We start from the raw sequence: 19,453 nt of genomic DNA on the forward strand, positions 1-19,453 counted from the left end.
TCCCAGACAGCTCCCAAAAGTGGGGAGGTTGTTGAAGTGCTTATGGGCAGTCACAAAAATCCAAGAGAAACCCTAAACGGAGGCTGTTCTTCCAGACACATCCTGGAGAGCTTGAGAGGTCCGGGGTCTTAGACAAAGACCCAAGGGTTTGTTCTGCTCTGGACATGGGTTGTCAATGAACAGACTTTGCTAACAAACGAGCTGCAGAAAACATTTGTTTATTTTTATTTTATGAACAGTTACATTGTTCAGGTGGCTTCATACAATGTCAAGAGCAACTAAACTCATGAAACATGTCTGTATTTCACTTCCAGGTAGGTGTAACAGGTTACATCTGACAGCACAGCAGCTCTGGTTTTGAAGTACTGTCTTTAAAACTTGTTCTCTTCTCAGCATGCCTCATTCTCTCAACATGCCACTCTCCAGACATCATTTCTCTTTTGCATTTTGCTCTACATGTTAAAACTACAGCATCTAAATAAGACCCAAGGTAGATCCAAAGTGCTTTTGGGTATCAGCACAAAATGGTTAGCAACAGAACTCTTAGTGAAGAACAAACATCATTAACAACAGGAAGCTTTTAAAGAAGGATTTAAATTCTAATATTCATAACTTCACAACATCAAAGATATCTTTCTAAAACTCCTTACCAATAGATGATTCACCTCACACAAATACATTCTCAGATAACCTCAACGAACCTGGCTTTGTTTTTTGGCAGTAAAATCCTTGCTGAGCTTTCTCATCACATCCCCATGACCTATCCCTGCCGTCTCCTTCCTGACTATTCTGTAATTCTCCTGCACATACTTGGCAAATGGTCTCACATGGGGCTCAATGGGGGTTCCATCTTTACGAGTTAACGGCAGAAGGACCAGAGAGCCGTGGCACCTGGCACAGATGAAGCGCTCGGTGTCCAATGATCTGGTGTAGCGGCCGACCCTAAGGAGGAAAGAAACACCACACAGCAAACGAATCAGTCACTGTACCTCCGCATCTTCTCAGAGTTGCTGCCCCTGAGCCCACAGCCAGACTTCTTCCGTGGGATCTCAGCAAGTGGGGCACCAGGCAGTGGCCGTGGTCAGGCTGGCTCAAAGCAGAAGAGAATGGAGAAAGAAGACATGGAAAGGAGTAGAGAAGTTTTACTCCTCAAGTCAGATAGCCATGTACTCCCTGATAAAACCACTGAAGACTACGTGGAGGCCATAGTAAAAACGTAATTGGAAAAAGTCTGAGGAGAAGGGTCTTACCTGAATTTGCACTGAGTACACTCATAATGAATCCTGTAGTTAATCTTGTAGTTATGGCAACGGGTGACCTTGGGCAGCTCCGGGTGCACCATATTCAATTTTCGGGCATAATACTTCCATGCATCACCATGAGAATCACGGACGCCATCGAGCAGCCAGGAGGCTGCGTGGCATATCTCATGGATCAAAGTATCCCGGAGTCGGTCTTAGAAGAGGAATGAAAAGAAATCATGAGGCTTAAACCGATTCCCTCCTGGTCTGTTACCCAACCACCCCTAGACTCTCCACCCCACCAGACACATAAGCACATGTGGGCAGGCAGGAGTGTTATCGCCCCAGGATTCTGAAGGTGAAATTTCTACCGAATTCAACCCGATTTTATTAATGGCAGAGAGCCTCAGCGGAGCAAGTGTTTTTGGAAAAGCTCCAATGTGCTCTTTTTGTGGGACACTGCTAGAAATACATCCAGCTGAAACCCGGTCACCGCCCTCCAGGAGCATAAAGTGGGGTTTGGTCAGGAGAAGCTCCGTGGAGAAGCTGGGATCTGAGCTGGGCCCTTAACAATTGACTAGATTGGCAAAATTATCAAGGTCTTTCTAGGTGTGGTAGAGAAGGTGAGCCAAGGTTGGGGTCAGGAAAGCATGTGGTCCATCTTGAAAGCCAGCGTGAAGAAAGCCTGGCTGGAGCACAGGTGGAGTAGTGAGAGACAAGACTGGCCACATGGAGGGGGGCAAAGTACGATGGCCTCGAAAGCCACACTCGAGGCACTGGCAAGCCCAAGGTTTCCTAGCAAGAAACTGCATGGAGCAGGGAGAAAAGTGAGGTGATGAGGGTCCATAGCTAGGCAGAGGCAAAGACAGAGAAGGAATGATGATAATAGGAGAGTCATTATGAACAGCCGGTGATTGGCTAGATATAGGGGACCTTGAACCTCAGTTACTGGGAGGATGGAGATGCTGCCGCTGGCAGTGGGGAGCTGCAGAGAGAAAGTCAGGCCCGGTAGAAATATGGACGAACTGGATTCTTGGTGGTGGTGAGACATCCAATAATAATGTCCTCTAAGCAACACAGAGTAGGCCTGTCCACCCAGGAGTGACAGGGAAAGCTGTGACACAGGCGGCCAGAGAACACCAGCACCCAAGAGTAACCTCCCAGTCGCCATATCGGATGTAAGTGCAGCAGGGGAGCTGCCCAGCTCCTGCCATCACCTGCAGAATCGCAGACTTTCTGAGAAATCTCAATCTTAGCATAACGCTCCCTCTTCGGGTATCGAATCTCGCCAGTGGTGCATAAACCAGCAGTTCTCAGCATCTTTTTATTCCAGCCGATGTCAATTTTCTCCGGCATCTGAGAACAAAAAGCAAACAAGAGCGAATCAGAAAGCGGTTCTAAGCAGACCAGAAAATCTCAACTCAAGAGTTTTGCAAATCTAACATTCTGGGGAGAATAAAACCTAAGCTGAAGCCCACGTAAAGATGAGGCTGTTGCAAGCACGTGAATGCAGGCTCTGTGCTCCCCTGTACGGAGACAAAAGTCAGGGGCAGCCAAGGAGAGAAGGACACTTCTGCTGGGCTAGGAGATGGAGCCCGCGCATGAGAGCCATGAGGCAAAACTAAAACTGCAACTCAGAACACTTAAGGTTCCACTCATCAGAGTTATCTGATGTAACACCACTGTCATCAGGAAGGGCACCAAAGGCTGGGGAACCTTTAGAAAGATCTAAGAACTTTCCCTGCAGGAAGTTTTGTCACCAGAGTCAATAAAGTCTGGAAAACCTCATGACCGCAGGTCTCTCTACCTCCAAATTCTCTCGATCCAGTCCACACCACAGGCTACTGACAGAACAACTTCTTTCAGCAGGCACGCCACATCCCATCCCTGGGCAGTTACATCCCATCCCTGGGCAGTGGTGCCTACTGATTTCAATTTAAGTTCCTCCAACCCGACTCCCAAGGCCCTCCATTAACCAGCCCTACGCTAGTTAACATGTACTGCTCACTATGTCATAGGCCCTGTTCTAGGCACTTCAGGGGCATTCACCTATCCAGGCCTAACGGTAATTCTGTGAAGTAGTAGGTGGTAGGGACTAGGGTACTAGGACTGCCCCTGTTTTACAGATGAGCAAACAGGGGCTCAGTAACTTGCCTAAGGTCCCACAGCTCTTTCCTAGTATCCTTCAACACGAACCCTCTCTTCCAGATAGTCAAGCCTCAACACTTGCCCTCTCCCCCACCACTGTTGTTCTCTCCCCTTACCATCCTTCAAGACCCAGAAGAAGTCTCACTCCCTCCAGGCAATCCTATTTCCCAACCGCTCAGGCTCTCAGTGATTTCTCCCTCTGCTGATCACCTGTGGTAGTAACAGTCTGGACCATATACTGTAACCCACAAAACATTCTGTGTCTTTCACGTATGCATGTCTCAACTCCCCTCCCCATCTAAACTGACACTCCTCAAGGGCAGGAAATATACAATTAGTACATCTGCACACCTTCCAGCTCCCAAGAGAGCTGGGCATACAGCAGGTGCTCAGTAAGTGCTTATTTCATCGAGTCTACCTTTTTATCAAAGACAGAGCTGTTACACAGAGCGTAGATTCTCTGAACCAGTTCATCCTTATTTTGCTTGAAATTCTTTCCAGAATACTGCTTTAAGTTCTCAATGCCACGCAAGAAACACCCAGGTATTTTGCACTCAGAATGCCTGCAAAGGTAAATTCAACTGAGTTTTGTAGAGGGAAAGAAATCAGTAGAAGAAATGCATACATACAGGTCATGTCAAGAGAAACTTAGAGAAGACTTGCTGGTCCCTCTTCCTTCCAGCTCCTGCTACAAGGGCATCTCCTATAAGATTCCATTCATAGCCTTTTTCTCGTCACTCCCCGCACACTGTCAGAGACGTGAAGCCCATGGTTCCAACCTCAACAGGGGTGATCCCACATCTGGATCTGCAGTCTCCACCTCTCTCCTAAGATCTGCGTTTACAACTGCCCAGTGCAAATTTCCAACTTACTAACCGGAGTATGTCTCCTGCTAAATGTGTTTAATTGTTCAACTTCTGTTCTAACAGGCTAAAAACCTCAGAGACTTTTTAAATTCATTTTTCTCCCTCACCCCATATTCAACTAGGCACAAAGACAGACCACTGTCTCCTTCACATCATCTCTTCCAGCCAGCCCCTCCTTTCCACCCTGCTGTCACCATTCTAGGTCAAGTTCCTGTCCTCCCCTCTATGCCTTGCTACTACAGCATCCCGCTGTGTTCCTCACCTCCAGGCTCTTTTTCTTCTAATCCAACCACACACACACACACACACACACACACACACACACACACACACACACACACCCCTCTCCAGATTAATTTTCCTAGGCCATGTTCCAATGATGTCCCTCCCTGGCTTTTCACTGACTGTCTGGCCTAACATTCAAGGCCCAGGTCAACCTGGTTCCAACCTCTGTTTCCAGCTATCATTTCCACTCTGGCCAAACTGGGCAACTTAAATGTTCCCTGGACATGAACCGATTTGTCCATGGCCTAGAATGGCCACACCTCCACCTCTACTGAGACCCACCCTCTGTGGAGCACTTCATCATTTGCTAAGAACTTCCTTTTGCATCATCATATTTAATCCTCACGACCACCCTCCAAAGAAGCTACTACTATTCTTACCATCTCCACTTTGCACATGACGAAACTTAAGTTCAGAGGTTAAATGACTTACCCAAATTTCACAGACACTGAATCTTTTGACCCAAATCTCACGGTATTTCCATTAGACCACTATTGCTGCCCCATCTTTCAAGGCCTAATTCAAATCCACAAAGAATAGTGCTGAGCCCATAAAAAACTCACACATGTAATATCTATTTATTTAAACAGAAACTTTTTTTTTTAAAGAAGATGTTGGGGGTAGGAGTTTATTAATTAATTTATTTTTGGCTGTGTTGGGTCTTCCTTTCTGTGCGAGGGCTTTCTCTAGTTGTGGCGAGTGGGGGCCACTCTTCGTCGCAGTTCACGGGCCTCTCACTGTCGTGGCCTCTCTTGTTGCGGAGCACAGGCTCCAGACGCGCAGGCTCAGTAGTTGTGGCTCACGGGCCTGCTGCTCCACGGCATGTGGGATCCTCCCAGACCAGGGCTTGAACCCGTGTCCCCTGCATTAGCAGGCAGATTCTCAACCACTGCACCACCAGGGAAGCCCCTAAACTGAAACATTTTTATCTTGGCTGGAACAATCCACGAGTCCAAAGAGATGAGCCCACAGAGCTGAAAAGATGATAAACCAGTAGCAAACAGAGGGAAGTGTTTCTGACCTGAACCCCTGAGACTAAGATTTTGCCAAGACACTCATTAACCCTTAAGTCACAAAATAAAACCCTATGAGAGTTGCCCAGGGTGGAGACAGAGGGAAAGTACCAGAGAAGATATAGGCAGCTAAAGTAACTGGACTTTTGCCCCACAGTCTGATATGGGTGACTAAATATTTCTGCCTCCAATTATTTAGTCCTGAAAGCAAATTTGCATCAGAAAAGGTGGCAGATAAAAACCTAAACCATCTGCAGACTTCAGCAGAGAGCGTGATCCCTGCGTGTGTCTATACTCACATCAAGCAGCTTGTGGCTTAGCAAGCCTTCACTTCAGTGGTAATGCTGCTTTACTGCAAACAGAGTATCTCCACATCAGAGGAACCAACAAGACCCCGGACGCATGCATCAGACACCATGACCAGCAAGCAGCCTGCACAGGAACAATGCTGAGCACAACAGGAAGCCTACAGACTGAAACAGAAAGCAGCAAGGCAACAGAGAAGAGTCCAAACAGGCCAGCCTCCTGATATGAGGCAGAGGACAATGACACAAAGGAGCAGCTTCTTCCTTCATTTGTCACACTCTACCCAAGAAACATGTCCCTTAGAGGCAAAGCAGCTTAAATATGGATCTAGGAATCCAGAGAACAAGCTCTGCTGCAAGGGGACCCATCTAAGACATGACACGCCGAACCAAAGAGAAATGCAGAAACAGAGAGCCTCTCTGCTCAAGTCCAAGTCTCTCTGTTGCCCCTACGCCTGACACATCATTCTTCTTCTCCCCTTAAGATGCAATTATTGGAGTTCCCTGGTGGTACAGTGCCTAAGAATCCGCCTGCCAATGCAGGGGACACGGGTTCAAGCCCAGGTCTGGGAAGATCCCACAGGCCGCGGAGCAACTAAGCCCGTGTGCCACTACTACTGAGCCTGCACTCTAGAGCCCGCGAGCCACAACTACTGAAGCCCGTGTGCCTAGAGCCCGTGCTTCACAGAAAGAGAAGCCACCGCAGTGAGAAGCCCGCGCACAGCAACAAAGAGTAGCCCCCGCCCGCAGCAACTAGAGGAAGCCTGTGCGCAGCAACGAAGACCCAACGCAGCCAAAAATAAATAAATAAATAAATTTCTTAAAAGGAAAACGCCATATGTTTAAAAATAGATGCATTTATTGCCCCAAAATACAGGTAAAAAAAGAAACGTACAGTCCTTCAAATATATCCCTTCTTTTGTAAGATAACTCAGATGTAAGTATAAATTACTCCTGAATGCAAAGAAAAACAAAGAAAAGTATGCTCACTATATCATATTTTTAAGAGAAAAAGTGAGAAGTTCTTGCAACCTAAGTGAGAAAATGCATTTTTTTTTGCTTCCTTTGAGCATTAACATGTCTGTGGTCTAAATGACCTGTTGTTTTCAGTATCAATATAATATCTAACATATAGCTTAATAAAGATAAAGAGACTATTTATTTCACCTTAACGTTTAAGCTTTAAAAATTTGCAAGAAGGAGCTTCCCTGGTGGCACAGTGGTTGAGAGTCCACCTGCCGATGCAGGGGACACGGGTTCGTGCCCCGGTCCAGGAAGATCCCACATGCCGCGGAGCGGCTGGGCCTGTGAGCCATGGCCGCAGAGTCTGCGCGTCCAGAGCCTGTGCTCCACAACGGGAGAGGCCACAACAGTGAGAGGCCCGCGTGCCGCAAAAAAAAAAAAAAGAATAAGGGTCCATCCAGAACACTAGAAAACCCTGGAAGACAATCTTGACTGCCTCCCCCCAATTCCAATGGATGGGAACACATCTGTTCTGCCTTCTCACCATTCCCACTGCCTTTGCTTTTAGTTCAGTGCAAACTGGTGGCCATGAGGCTGTATCTGGCCTGAAAAAAAGGATCTTTAGCTACACATCATTGTTTAATCTGAGTGGAAGGACAAAGGAAACCTCAGGGGCCAGAGCTCCTGTGGCGGGGGGAGGGCAAAAAGGCTCCAGTCTGCCCGGAATCGCTGAAATCTGTGCAGAGTGCCCACGCCCCGGCTCTGTTGGGGGAGGGGGAGGGAGGGCACCGAGGCTCCTCCCCCCCCTTCCTCCTCTCCTCCTCCTGCCGCTTCTGCCCTCCCCATTCAGGGAGGTAAAACTTGTGCCGCCTGCCCACCCCCCCCCCCCGCCCCAGCAGACTTCTTCATCCCCTTGAAAACCCCCACACGTGTCCAGTGGACAGCTTTGCACGTGACAACTATGCAGTCAACTCCTGTGCCGTTGACCGTGAGCAGTACATACATACCCAGGCTCGCAGTTTTCAAATTTTGCTGCTCCGGGTTTCTTCTTTAAAGTCCCATACTTCTTTGCTCTTTTAACAACTGAAAAGAGAGTAGTTTGTTTGTACCCTGAAAACTGGTACCAACCAGCAACTCACAGAAAGGTAATCTCAGGAGGAGCCCTCACAGCCAAGCCCAGAGCAGCACATATACACTCAACGCTTCTCTCGGAAGCGGGCACCCTCCTCCGTTAGTCTGCATGAAAGATTTCACCTACGCGAGTAAGCAGAGTAAGCGGGATAGGATTCTGTCCTAGGCGCTGAGGACTATTATGAGGCTACATGAATATGCCTTTGGAGGTTAGACTGTGGGGGCGACCGAGGCACGTGCAGTACCAGGAATGGTGTGGCATAACTCATGCACTCACTCTGAGGAAAATGGCCCCCATCCTAGGTGGCACCTTCATCCAATGTGCAAGCCAAATCTTTCCCCTTTTGTCTAGCACCCATACTGCCGGTTGCTCTAGCCAGAAATTCACGTATCAGGAGTTAGTGCCCTTCGTTCATTTATCTAAAAAACTTATTAAACGTCTAGTACGTGCCAAGTACCAGGCTAGACTCCAGGAGAGACTAAAGGATGAGTGAGAGCCCTCCCATCAAGAGGCTCACCATCAGGACTTCCCTGGCGGTCCAGTGGTTAAGACTCTGTGCTTCCACTGCAGGGGGCACAGGTTTGATCCTTGGTCAGGGAACTAAGATTCCGCATGCCATGTGATGTGGCCAAGAAAAAGAAAAGGCTCACTATCTACCGGGAGGACAGATTCAGAAACGTACTTAACACAGTTGTGCAAGTGCTTTACTAGTGACAGGGCCTAGGAACTTTGGGAACCTGGGAGGGAGGAGCACCTCGGACTTACGGCTTTCTACAGCAAGTGGCAATTGGGCTGGATCCTAAGAAAAATGGGATAACCTCAGGACAAAAAATGGCAGGGATAAAGCACTGCCAATGGATGGAACGGCAGATACTAAGACACTGGAGCATGAGGACGACACAGGTGTTCCTCGCCCTTCCCCAGAAAGAGCCTTCTCACTGGGATGGCTGCCTCCCTTGGCCACTAGGAAGCTGCTGAAACACAGCGGAGGGTTAGTAGACAGGACAAGCAGACTCGACAAGACAGACATATACGGGGGAAAGGGCACCCACTTGTGGCGCTAGCCTCAGTGGGACAGGCATACTTGGTTTGATTGGCTTACCAGGTGTCACAGGTATGTGTCTGGTTTTATTTTTCCTTTTCCTTGGTTTTGCCACCAAACGTACAGGCTCTTCATCACTTGACAACTTTCCAACTGAAATCTCTAGCTCAGCCTTAGGCTCATCACTTGGTGGCTGGCAGACATCTTCCCCAAGATCCTGCTTACCAACATCATAAGATGGTTGGTGTAGGGAGATAGCAAACTCATTCTTCTTTATCTCATTTGAGGGAGCTTGGTCCTCGTCACACGAATCATCTTCTATTAGCACAGGGCCCTCCAAGCCATTATGATCATCATCATCATCATCAGTGATAAGTATTGGAGACCCCTGGGGCGGCTGCTCATCGGTATCAGACACTTCCAGAATCTCATCTGAAATTCAAGAGACAGGATGATGTATAAAATACTCCCTCCACCCCCACACCCCCAACTCAAGTTCACATTATTGAGCACAAGTTAAACAAGTCAGGGGCTTCCCTGGTGGCACAGCAGTTGAGAGTCCGCCTGCCGGTGCAGGGGACACGGGTTCGTGCTCCGGTCCGGGAGGATCCCACATGCCGCGGAGCGGCTGGGCCTGTGAGCCATGGCCACCGGGCCTGCGCGTCTGGAGCCTGTGCTCCGCAATGGGAGAGGCCACAGTGGTGAGAGGCCCGCGTACAGGACAAAAAAAAAAAGAATCTGCCTGCCAATGCAGGGGACACAGGTTCGAGCCCTGGGCCGGGAAGATCCCACATGCCGCGGAGCAACTAAGCCTGTGCGCCACAACTACTGAGCCTGCGCTCTAGAGCCCGCGAGCCACAACTACTGAGCCCACGTGCCACAACTACTGAAGCCTGAGCGCCTAGAGCCCGTGCTCCACAACAAGAGAAGCCCACACGCCACAATGAAGAGTAGCCCCCACTTGCCGCAACTAGAGAAAGCCCGCACACAGCAACGAAGACCAAGTGCAGCCAAAAATAAATTAATTAAATTAATTTAAAAAAAATTAAACAAGTCAGGAACTGTGATATAATGAATCCTAGGTAAGAATCAGTTATTTAGACGATTTTACCTCTGTTACTTTTTTATTTTACTGAGAACAGTGACAGATAAAATAGCAATCCAAACCCAGAGGCAATTTTCAAATCACATTTCTCTGTAGGTGCTCAGGGGTTCCCACAGGTCCGAAACTTGTATATTTTCACTGGGCCAGAGCAAAATAAGAGAAATTAGAATAATAAAGTGGGTTTGTTTTTCTTTTTCCCCTATCAAGCTAGCTTTCTATAATTTAAAGGACTGTCCTTTATTTTGAGATTATGTCCTGACTAAACTTTTGGTGCTCTTTACCTTATGAAATTATGGTGATAGATGGTAGTTGGAGTTTATTTCCATCATTAGACAAATTAAAAATTGGCAACTCTATGTTAGTCACCAAAATTTCTTTTTTTAACTACTCCATAAGTCCGAAGCTCTCAAAACCACTGATGTGAGAGTAAGGAGTTAAGTTCTGATGCCAGCACTGAAAGGCCTTGGGAACACTGAGACTGTCCCTGCCCTCACTGAGGATCCATCCCTTCATCTGGATACCAGGGGCAACGTGCCTAAGACTCGACTCAAGCTCTCTGCAGTCTGCTCAGGGTTCAACTTCTAGGTTTCTATGATTCTGGATGTAAAAAATATAAACCACAGCATGAGCAAGTTGTGAAAATATCTTTATGGTGCAAAAAACTCCATATCCTAAAATTGCAGATTTGGGATAATATATTTTGAGTCTCATCTATGATTTAAATTAATTATCAAAAAATTTCAGATATGCAATAAGGAAAGAGAAAGCAGTGGGTGTTCCTATGGTAAAAAGTCATCCTTCCTAGAAGAGTTAAAGTTTTCCCACCTGCAGCTGAAATTCTAAGCAGTAGGGACACAAATGAACTCATTTACCAAACAGAAACAGACTCACAGACCTGGAAAACAAACTTCTGTTTACCAAAGGGGAAAGGTGTTAGGGGGAGGGATAAATTAGGAGTTTGGGATTAACGTATACACACTACTATATATAAAATAGCTAAACAACAAGAACCTACTGTATAGCACAGGGAACTATATTCAATACCTTGTAATAAACTATAATGGAAAAGAACAGAAGAAAGGAATATATATATATGCATGTGTGTATAACTGAATCGCTTTGCTGTGAAACTAACACACCTGAAACTAACACAATATTGTAAATCAACTCTACTTCAATAAAATATAAATAAATAAAAAGTAGGGACACACTGCTTACAATCTGTAAAAAATGACTCTGTACATTGACAAAGGTTTCAAGTGAGGTTGGAAGTATGTGTTTAAGCTCCTTGGGCCTTTTTTCCTGTAAAACTGCCTAAATTCATTACCATAACGAAAGAAATGGCATGTGGAGAACAGTAAAGAAACATACAAAGACAGTCCTGTTGAAGCATTCTTCATCCCACTACTGGGATGGATGCTACCGGTCAGAGCAGCCTTAGTTGAAAGTTCATCCTCAAAAGACGATGGATCTTCTGATTCAAGGAGTTAGCAACTGGTGGCCTATGGTGATAAACTGGCCTCTGGCTTTGTCACTCAGGCCCCTACTCTAAAGCTACCTCCCTCGGGGCCCCCTCTGCATTACAGTAGCTTGTCATGTTACACCCCTTACTCTGCACCTGGACCTCTGTCCTGCTCAGGCAATCCACTCAGAGCTAGAGAGGAGGGAAAAAGGAAATGAGAGGGGACAGGTGGTGAAACAGTAGGAAATGCGGGTTCCAAGCCACCTCTCCTTTCCCTTCTCTGATATCAATGGTACATCTGAGGTAGTTATCAAAGAAGTAGCCAGTATTTTTAAGGGTGCCAGTACTTTAAGTAGGTGCCTGTGTCTCATGCCCTACACCAGGTACTTAGCAAACAGAGATCAATAAAATACTATCCCGGGCTTCCCTGGTGGCGCAGTGGTTGAGAGTCCGCCTGCCGATGCAGGGGACATGGGTTCGTGCTCCGGTCCAGGAAGATCCTACATGCCGCGGAGCGGCTGGGCCCGTGAGCCATGGCCGCTGAGCCTGCGCATCCGGAGCCTGTGCTCCGCAACGGGAGAGGCCGCAATAGTGAGAGGCCCGCGTACCGCAAAAAATAATAATAATAAAGAAAGAAAGAAAGAAAAATTAAAAATAAAGAAAAATAAAATACTATCCCAAAGGCTTAAGAAGCTCCTAGTCTTCCTATGTCTCACACCCGCTGAGCAGGTTCTGAACTGCGAGTAAAGCTCCGTGCCTCCCGAAAGGTGATGAGGGCCTCTGACTCCTAAGAGGCAAGGACCTGCTATGGGAAACAGGCTCTAAGAAAAACAGGACTCTCTAGAAAATATAAAGGGGGTAGCAAAAGGCAAACAGCTAGACAGAGAAAACAAGCATTCCTCTGAGAAGTCACTGCCAGCTGGCCCATAAGCCTCACACACGAGTCTCCATCAGGCTGGAAAGAATGAGCCCCTGTCTCTTACTCCTCCTTCCTCCTCTCTGTCATCCCCACATACAGGGAAAGAGGAAAAGAGCGGAAGGCAGAGGAGCAGGGCAACCTTCACGCTAATCAGGCTGAGTTCCTGACTTCCCTCTGCTCCCGCGATGTAACGCTGGGTAGCTAAGAACTCTACTGAGGGCGATGCCTGGGGTCTAAGGCAGCAAGAACAGTTGCTGCTATGTTAGGAAATTGACCAGGCGGTGCAGGGAACCCAGCCATATCCACATCCAGCACATAGGAGGAAAAAACAGTGGCACTCACTACGAAATTATTCAGAATAGAACATTTGCTGACTTTCATCCTGAGATGACTATGCATGGTGAGGCTGCATCTTCTCTAAGTTAGTAGTATACTTGCCTTTGCAATGTATTTCAGCTATCTTAGCTCTCTTTTGCTCACAGAGGTATTCATCGTCAGAGTCTGAGTTGATCACCACGTAGCTGAGTGATGAGACAGGGAAAAACAAAAGAGAAGCATGAATGCAACATTCTTCTTTTCATGGCATTTTCTACCTTTGCTCCAATGAGCATAATCACTTTGAAATGACTTGTTGGTTTCCCACAGTAACTCTGTTCCCCTTCTCCAGAACTCCTCAATTGTTATTCCTGATTTTCCATCTTTCCTATCTTCATACCAAATCTTTCCATCCGTCTCAATCCTTTCAAAAGGAGGAATGTGTCAAGTACTGAGAGACTGAAGTGGGCTGTCAGACGGTATGTGTTCAAATAGTTTTGGCGCAGGGGGAAACTGATTAAGGAAAGGTTTATTTAATTGCCATTTCTCTTTATCCACGTTGAGATCCCCCTGCCACAGATACAGAGAGGCAGCCTAGGCAGGGAGATTTCTCCTGGGTGCCACTCTTTGCAGCCTGAAGCCAGCACCGCCCTCTCTAATTGATGGACTGCTTTGGCAGGAGTCCAACTCAGCAGTATCCCTGTGCCACCCAGGATGCCGGTGGTGAGCACGCCTCTGGGACCGTCGTTCTCAGCTGGCCCAGGTATTTGGGTCAGAGGTTCCAGAAGGCTGAAATTCTCCACCTTTCTGTATTTCCCAAACAGTGTACGATAAGTGTGATATACCTTTATGATGAGACAGAAAACTACTTAAAACACTGCTAGAGGACTTGTCTGTACCCGTTACAGGCACAAATCTATTCATCCATTTCCACCATATTCACCACTTTTCTTTTTTTTACATCTTTATTGGAGTATAATTGCTTTACAATGGTGTGTTACTTTCTGCTTTATAACAAAGTGAATCAGTTATACATATACATATGTTCCCATATCTCTTCCCTCTTGCACCTCCCTCCCTCCCACCCTCCCTATCCCACCCCTCCAGGCGGTCACAAAGCACTGAGCTGATCTCCCTGTGCTATGCGGCTGCTTCCCACTAGCTATCTATTTTACGTGTCCTAGTGTATATATGTCCACGCCGCTCTCTCGCTTTGTCACAGCTTAAGCTGCCAAGTTGATGGGCCTTTGCTCTCCTGCTGACCATTCATTCCATCCTTAAAATTCTCTTTTCTTGATCTCTGGGATACTGTTTGGTTTTGGTTCTCTTCTCACCTTTTTTGGCCACTCCTTCTCACTCAATTCTCTTCCTCACTCGTTCCCAGGCTTTATCCACACCCCTTTCATGCCAATCCAATTAATTCCTAAGGATTGGGTAAACATTATCCATCCGCCAGCCCAACTTTGCTTCTAACTTCTCGCTCCACAGTGCCAGCTTCCTACCTGGATATCATGTGGGGAGGGCCGATTTTTAGTCAGTCTCCACAGGTACAGCCTCACCAACTGTTTTATTGATGGTGTCTATTCGAGCCAGTCAGGCAGCCATCCTGACTAATCCCTGTTTGTATCTATTGACTGTAAATGTTTTGAATATCAGCCCTGCCTATATAGGCCCCTCAATTTCAGCATACCCAGAACTGAACTCATCACCTTCCTCCCCAAATTCACCCTTCCTACAATATCCCATATACAGAAGCCTCCTGGGTCTGGACCAAGATCTGTGGGCACTCCTGGCAGACCCATTGAAATGGATTTTCTTTACATATTTGTTCAACATCTACCTAGTGGAGGCAGGAAGAAACCAATTTTTCTACTTAAAAATTGGATACTTTTAAATTTATTATTAAACAAGGGCTCTATAATGTATAATATTGTAAACCAGAATATTTCTAAGGATCCATGACATACCATTTAAAATGCAAGGGGTGGATCGTAAAGAAGATGGCAGAAGAGTAAGATGCGGAGATCACCTTCCTCCCCACAGATACACCAGAAATACATCTATACGTGGAACAACTCCTACAGAACACCTACTGAACGCTGGCAGAACACCTCAGACCTCCCAAAAGGCAAGAAAGTCCCCCACGTACCTGGGTAGGGCAAAAGAAAAAAAGAAAAAACAGAGACAAAAGGATAGGGACGGGACCTGCAGCAGTGGGAGGGAGCTGTGAAGGAGGAAAGGTTTCCACACACTAGGAAGCCCCTTCGCGGGCGGAGACTGAGGGTGGCGGAGGGGAAAAGCTTCGGAGCCGCGGAGGAGAGCGCAGCAACAGGGGTGTGGAGGGCAAAGTGGAGAGATTCCCGCAGAGGATCGGTGCCGAACGGCACTCACCAGCCCGAGAGGCCTGTCTGCTCACCCGCCGTGGTGGGCGGGGCTGGGAGCTGAGGCTCGGGCTTCGGTCAGAGAGCAGGGAGAGGACTGGGGTTGGCAGCGTGAACACAGCCTGCAGGGGGTTACTGCACCACGGCTAGCCGGGAGGGAGTCCGGGGAAAAGTCTGGACCTGCCGAAGAGGCAAGAGACTTTTTCTTCCCTCTGTTTCCTGGTGCGCGAGGAGAGGGGATTAAGAACGCTGCTTAAAGGAGCTCCAGAGACGGGGGCGCGAGCCGCGGCTAAAAGCGCGGACCACAGAGACGGGCATGAAACGCTAAGGCTGCTGCTGCCGCCACCAAGAAGCCTGTGTGCGAGCACAGGTCACTATCCACACCCCCGCTGCGGGGAGCTTGTGCAACCCGCCACTGTCAGGGTCCCGGCATCCAGGGACAACTTCCCCGGGAGAACGCGCAGCGCACCTCAGGCTGGTGCAACTTCACCCCAGCCTCTGCCACCGCAGGCACGCCCCCCACTCCGTACCCCTCCCTTCCCCCGGCCTGAGTGAGCGAGAATCCCCGAAGCAGCTGCTCCTTTAACCCCGTCCTGTCTGAGAGAAGAACAGACGCCCTCCGGCGACCTACACGCAGAGGCGGGACCAAATCCAAAGCTGAGCCCCAGGAGCTGTGAGAACAAAGAAGAGAAAGGGAAATCTCTCCCAGCAGCCTCAGAAGCAGCGGATTAAAGCTCCACAATCAACTTGATGTACCCTGCATCTGTGGAATACATGAATAGACAACGAATCATCCCAAATTGAGGAGGTGGACTTTGAGAACAAGATCTATGATTTTTTCCCCTTTTCCTCTTTTTGTGAGTGTGTATGTGTATGCTTCTGTGTGAAATTTTGTCTGTATAGCTTTGCTCCCACCATTTGTCCTGGGGTTCTATCCATCCGTTTTTTTTGTTTGTTTTTCTTTAAAAAAAATTCTTTTTTCTTAATAATTATTTTTTATTTTAATAACTATTTTATTTTACCTCACGTTATTTTATTTTACTTTATCTTCTTTCTTTCCTTCCTTCCCTCCCTCCCTGCTTTCTTTCTTGCTTTCTTACTTACTACTTTTTCTCGCTTTTATTCTGAGCCGAGTGGATGAAACGCTCTTGGTGCTGCAGCCAGGAGTCAGTGCTGTGCCTCTGAGGTGGGAGAGCCACCTTCAGGACACTGGTCCACAAGAGACCTCCCAGCTCCACATAATATCAAATGGCGGAAATCTCCCAGAGATCTCCATCTCAACACCAGCACCCAGCTTCAATCACTGACCAGCAAGCTACAGTGCTGGACACCCTATGCCAAACAACTAGCAAGACAGGAACACAACCCCACCCATTAGCAGAGAGGCTGCCTAAAATCATAAGTCCACAGGCACCCCAAAACACACCACCAGACGTGGACCTGCCCACCAGAAAGACAAGATCCAGCCTCATCCAACAGACACTAGTCCCCTCCACCAGGAAGCCTACACAACCCACTGAACCAACTTTAGCCACTGGGGACAGACACCAAAAACAACGGGAACTACGAACTTGCAGCCTGCAAAAAGGAGACCCCAAACACAGTAAGATAAGCAAAATAAGAAGACAGAAAAACACACAGCAGATGAAGGAGCAAGATAAAAACCCACCAGACCTAACAAATGAAGAGGAAATAGGCAGTCTACCTGAAAAAGAATTCAGAATACTGATAGTAAAGATGATCCAAAATCTTGGAAATAGAATGGACAAAATGCAAGAAACATTTAACAAGGACCTAGAAGAACTAAAGATGAAACAAGCAACCATGAACAACACAATAAATGAAATTAAAAGTACTCTAGATGGGATCAATAGCAGAATAACTGAGGCAGAAGAACGGATAAGTGACCTGGAAGATAAAACAGTGGAAATAACTACTGCAGAGCAGAATAAAGAAAAAAGAATGAAAAGAACTGAGGACAGTCTCAGAGACCTCTGGGCCAATATTAAACGCACCAACATTCAAATTATAGGGGTTCCAGAAGAAGAAGAGAAAAAGAAAGGGACTGAGAAAATATTTTAGGAGATTATAGTTGAAAACTTCCCTAATATGGGAAAGGAAATAGTTAATCAAGTCCAGGAAGCACAGAGAGTCCCATACAGGATAAATCCAAGGAGAAATACGCCAAGACACATATTAATCAAACTGTCAAAAATTAAACACAAAGAAAACATATTAAAAGCAGCAAGGGCTAGTGCGAAGCAGCCGCATGTCACAGGGATATCGGCTCGGTGCTTTGTTACCGCCTGGACTTGAGGATATGGGGAGGGGGAAGGGTGAGCTGGGACAAAGCGAGAGAGTAGCATGGACATATGTACACTACCAAACGTAAAATAGTTAGCTAGTGGGAAGAAGCCGCATAGCACGGGGAGATCAACTCGGTGCTTTGTGACCACCTAGAGGGGTGGGTTAGGGAGGGTGGGAGAGAGGGAGACGCAAGAGGGAAGAGATACGGGAACGTATATATAACTGATTCACTTTGTTATAAAGCAGAAACTAACACACCATTGTAAAGCAATTATACTCCAATAAAGATGTAAAAAATAAATAAATAAATAAATATAAATAAAAATAAAATGTAAGGGGCAGTGATGGAAATTCTGCATCTTTGACTGTGGTAATGGTTACACTACCGCACACGTTTGTCAAAACTCATCAAACTGTATACCCAAAAAGGGTTAATTTTTCTGTATGTTAAGTCATTCCTCAATAAACCTAACTTTAAAAGTATAAATAATAAAACTGATCGTTTCCATTAGATAGCTTTATACAATGCGTTATTCAGTTCCAGTATTTCAGCTGACTGCAACTGCTGACTTTAAATCACTTTCACACATTGGTGTCAAGCTTGGTGGCTTGCATGTTGCAAAAATAATCAACAGAGGTAAATCAGGACTAGCTAGAAAAACATTTTCCCACTTGACAGCACTATTTCGCCTTGGGTGGGTGGGTGGGGGACAGGAATGGTCAATTCATATTTCTACAGGAATTCAAGGAGTTGATGTGGAAACCACAGTTATTACAGTTTTATTCCAGGAATTTTTTTTTTCTTAGCACTTCCTATAGTTTGGCACCTGGGCAACACCCCTTCATCTAGCAGAGGGCTCCTAAATAGGAAAAGTAATAGATAATGCTGACAAGTTAGAGCCGGATCACAGAGGACTTTACCTACTGGGTTTACCAGTTTGATTTCCCTATGATAAGCAACCTGAATAGAGAATTAGTATGATCAAAGCAGTGACTCAGGAGATTAATCTGGAAGTGCGATACAGACTGGATCAGAGGAGGAAGAAATCAGGGTGAGGAGCCCACTTAAAAAGCTCTTGCACGGGAGCTTCCCTGGTGGCACAGTGGTTAAGAATCTGCCTGCCAATGTACGGGACATGGGTTTGAGCCCTGGTCCAGGAAGATCCCACATGCTGCGGAGCAACTAAGCCCGTGCGCCACAACTACTGAGCCTGCACTCTAGAGCCTGTGAGTCACAACTGTTGAAGCCCGCACACCTAGAGCCCGTGCTCCGCAACAAGAGAAGCCACCGCCACGAGAAGCTCGCGCACAGCAACGAAGACCCAAGGCGGCCAAAAATAAATAAATTAAATAAATAAATTTATTTTAAAAGAAAAGCTCCGCACAGATACAAGAGTAAAAACTGATAAAGGCCTTATAGTAGAGACTGGAAGTTAAGGGATGGTTCAGAGAGACTTTTTTTTTTTTTCTGGCGGTACGCAGGCCTCTCACTGTTGTGGCCTCTCCCGTTGCGGAGCACAGGCTCCAGACGCACAGGCTCAGTGGCCATGGCTCACGGGCCCAGCCACTGTGCGGCATGTGGGATCCTCCCGGACCGGGGTACAAACCCGCGTTCCCTGCATCGGCAGGCGGACTCTCAACCACTGCGCCACCATGGAAGCCCCCCAGAGAGACATTCTGAAGAAACTGCCCAATTAAATAATGGGCCAAGGATAAGAAATATATTTTGAACCCAGTTGTGAGACCAAACACCCATTATGACCCTGAACATAGGATTCACAGAGAAAATGTGATGTTTATTCTTAAGTCATCTTACCAGGAACATCGTTCCTTAAAAAAGTCAAATTTCACTAATTCTCCTACTCACCTGATGTTCCTTTTCTGCAGGTTCATTCCAGACACAACTGACACAGAGAAAGAAACAGGGCATCAGAAAGCATTTGAAGCATAATCAAATCTGGTTACCCAT

At 46.9% G+C, this 19,453-nt stretch overlaps 1 protein-coding gene across 1 annotated transcript; it reads right to left on the reverse strand.

The window, feature by feature from the left end:
• Window positions 1-202: 202 nt before the first annotated feature.
• Window positions 203-19,453, reverse strand: GCNA (germ cell nuclear acidic peptidase). Its single transcript, XM_089904923.1, has 9 exons — window positions 19,450-19,453; window positions 19,352-19,388; window positions 12,920-13,002; window positions 9,056-9,427; window positions 7,829-7,904; window positions 3,808-3,952; window positions 2,459-2,597; window positions 1,251-1,455; window positions 203-942 (listed from the first exon to the last, which is right to left on the reverse strand). The coding sequence occupies exons 1-9, from the start codon at window positions 19,451-19,453 to the stop codon at window positions 693-695; spliced, it is 1,311 nt and encodes a 436-aa protein (XP_089761049.1). The 3' UTR covers window positions 203-692.

This window comes from Delphinapterus leucas, chromosome X (genome assembly GCF_059928025.1).
Source record: "Delphinapterus leucas isolate spDelLeu-1000000601 "Yukka" chromosome X, BTC_Dleu_Yukka2, whole genome shotgun sequence".
NCBI classification, from domain to species: domain Eukaryota; kingdom Metazoa; phylum Chordata; class Mammalia; order Artiodactyla; family Monodontidae; genus Delphinapterus; species Delphinapterus leucas.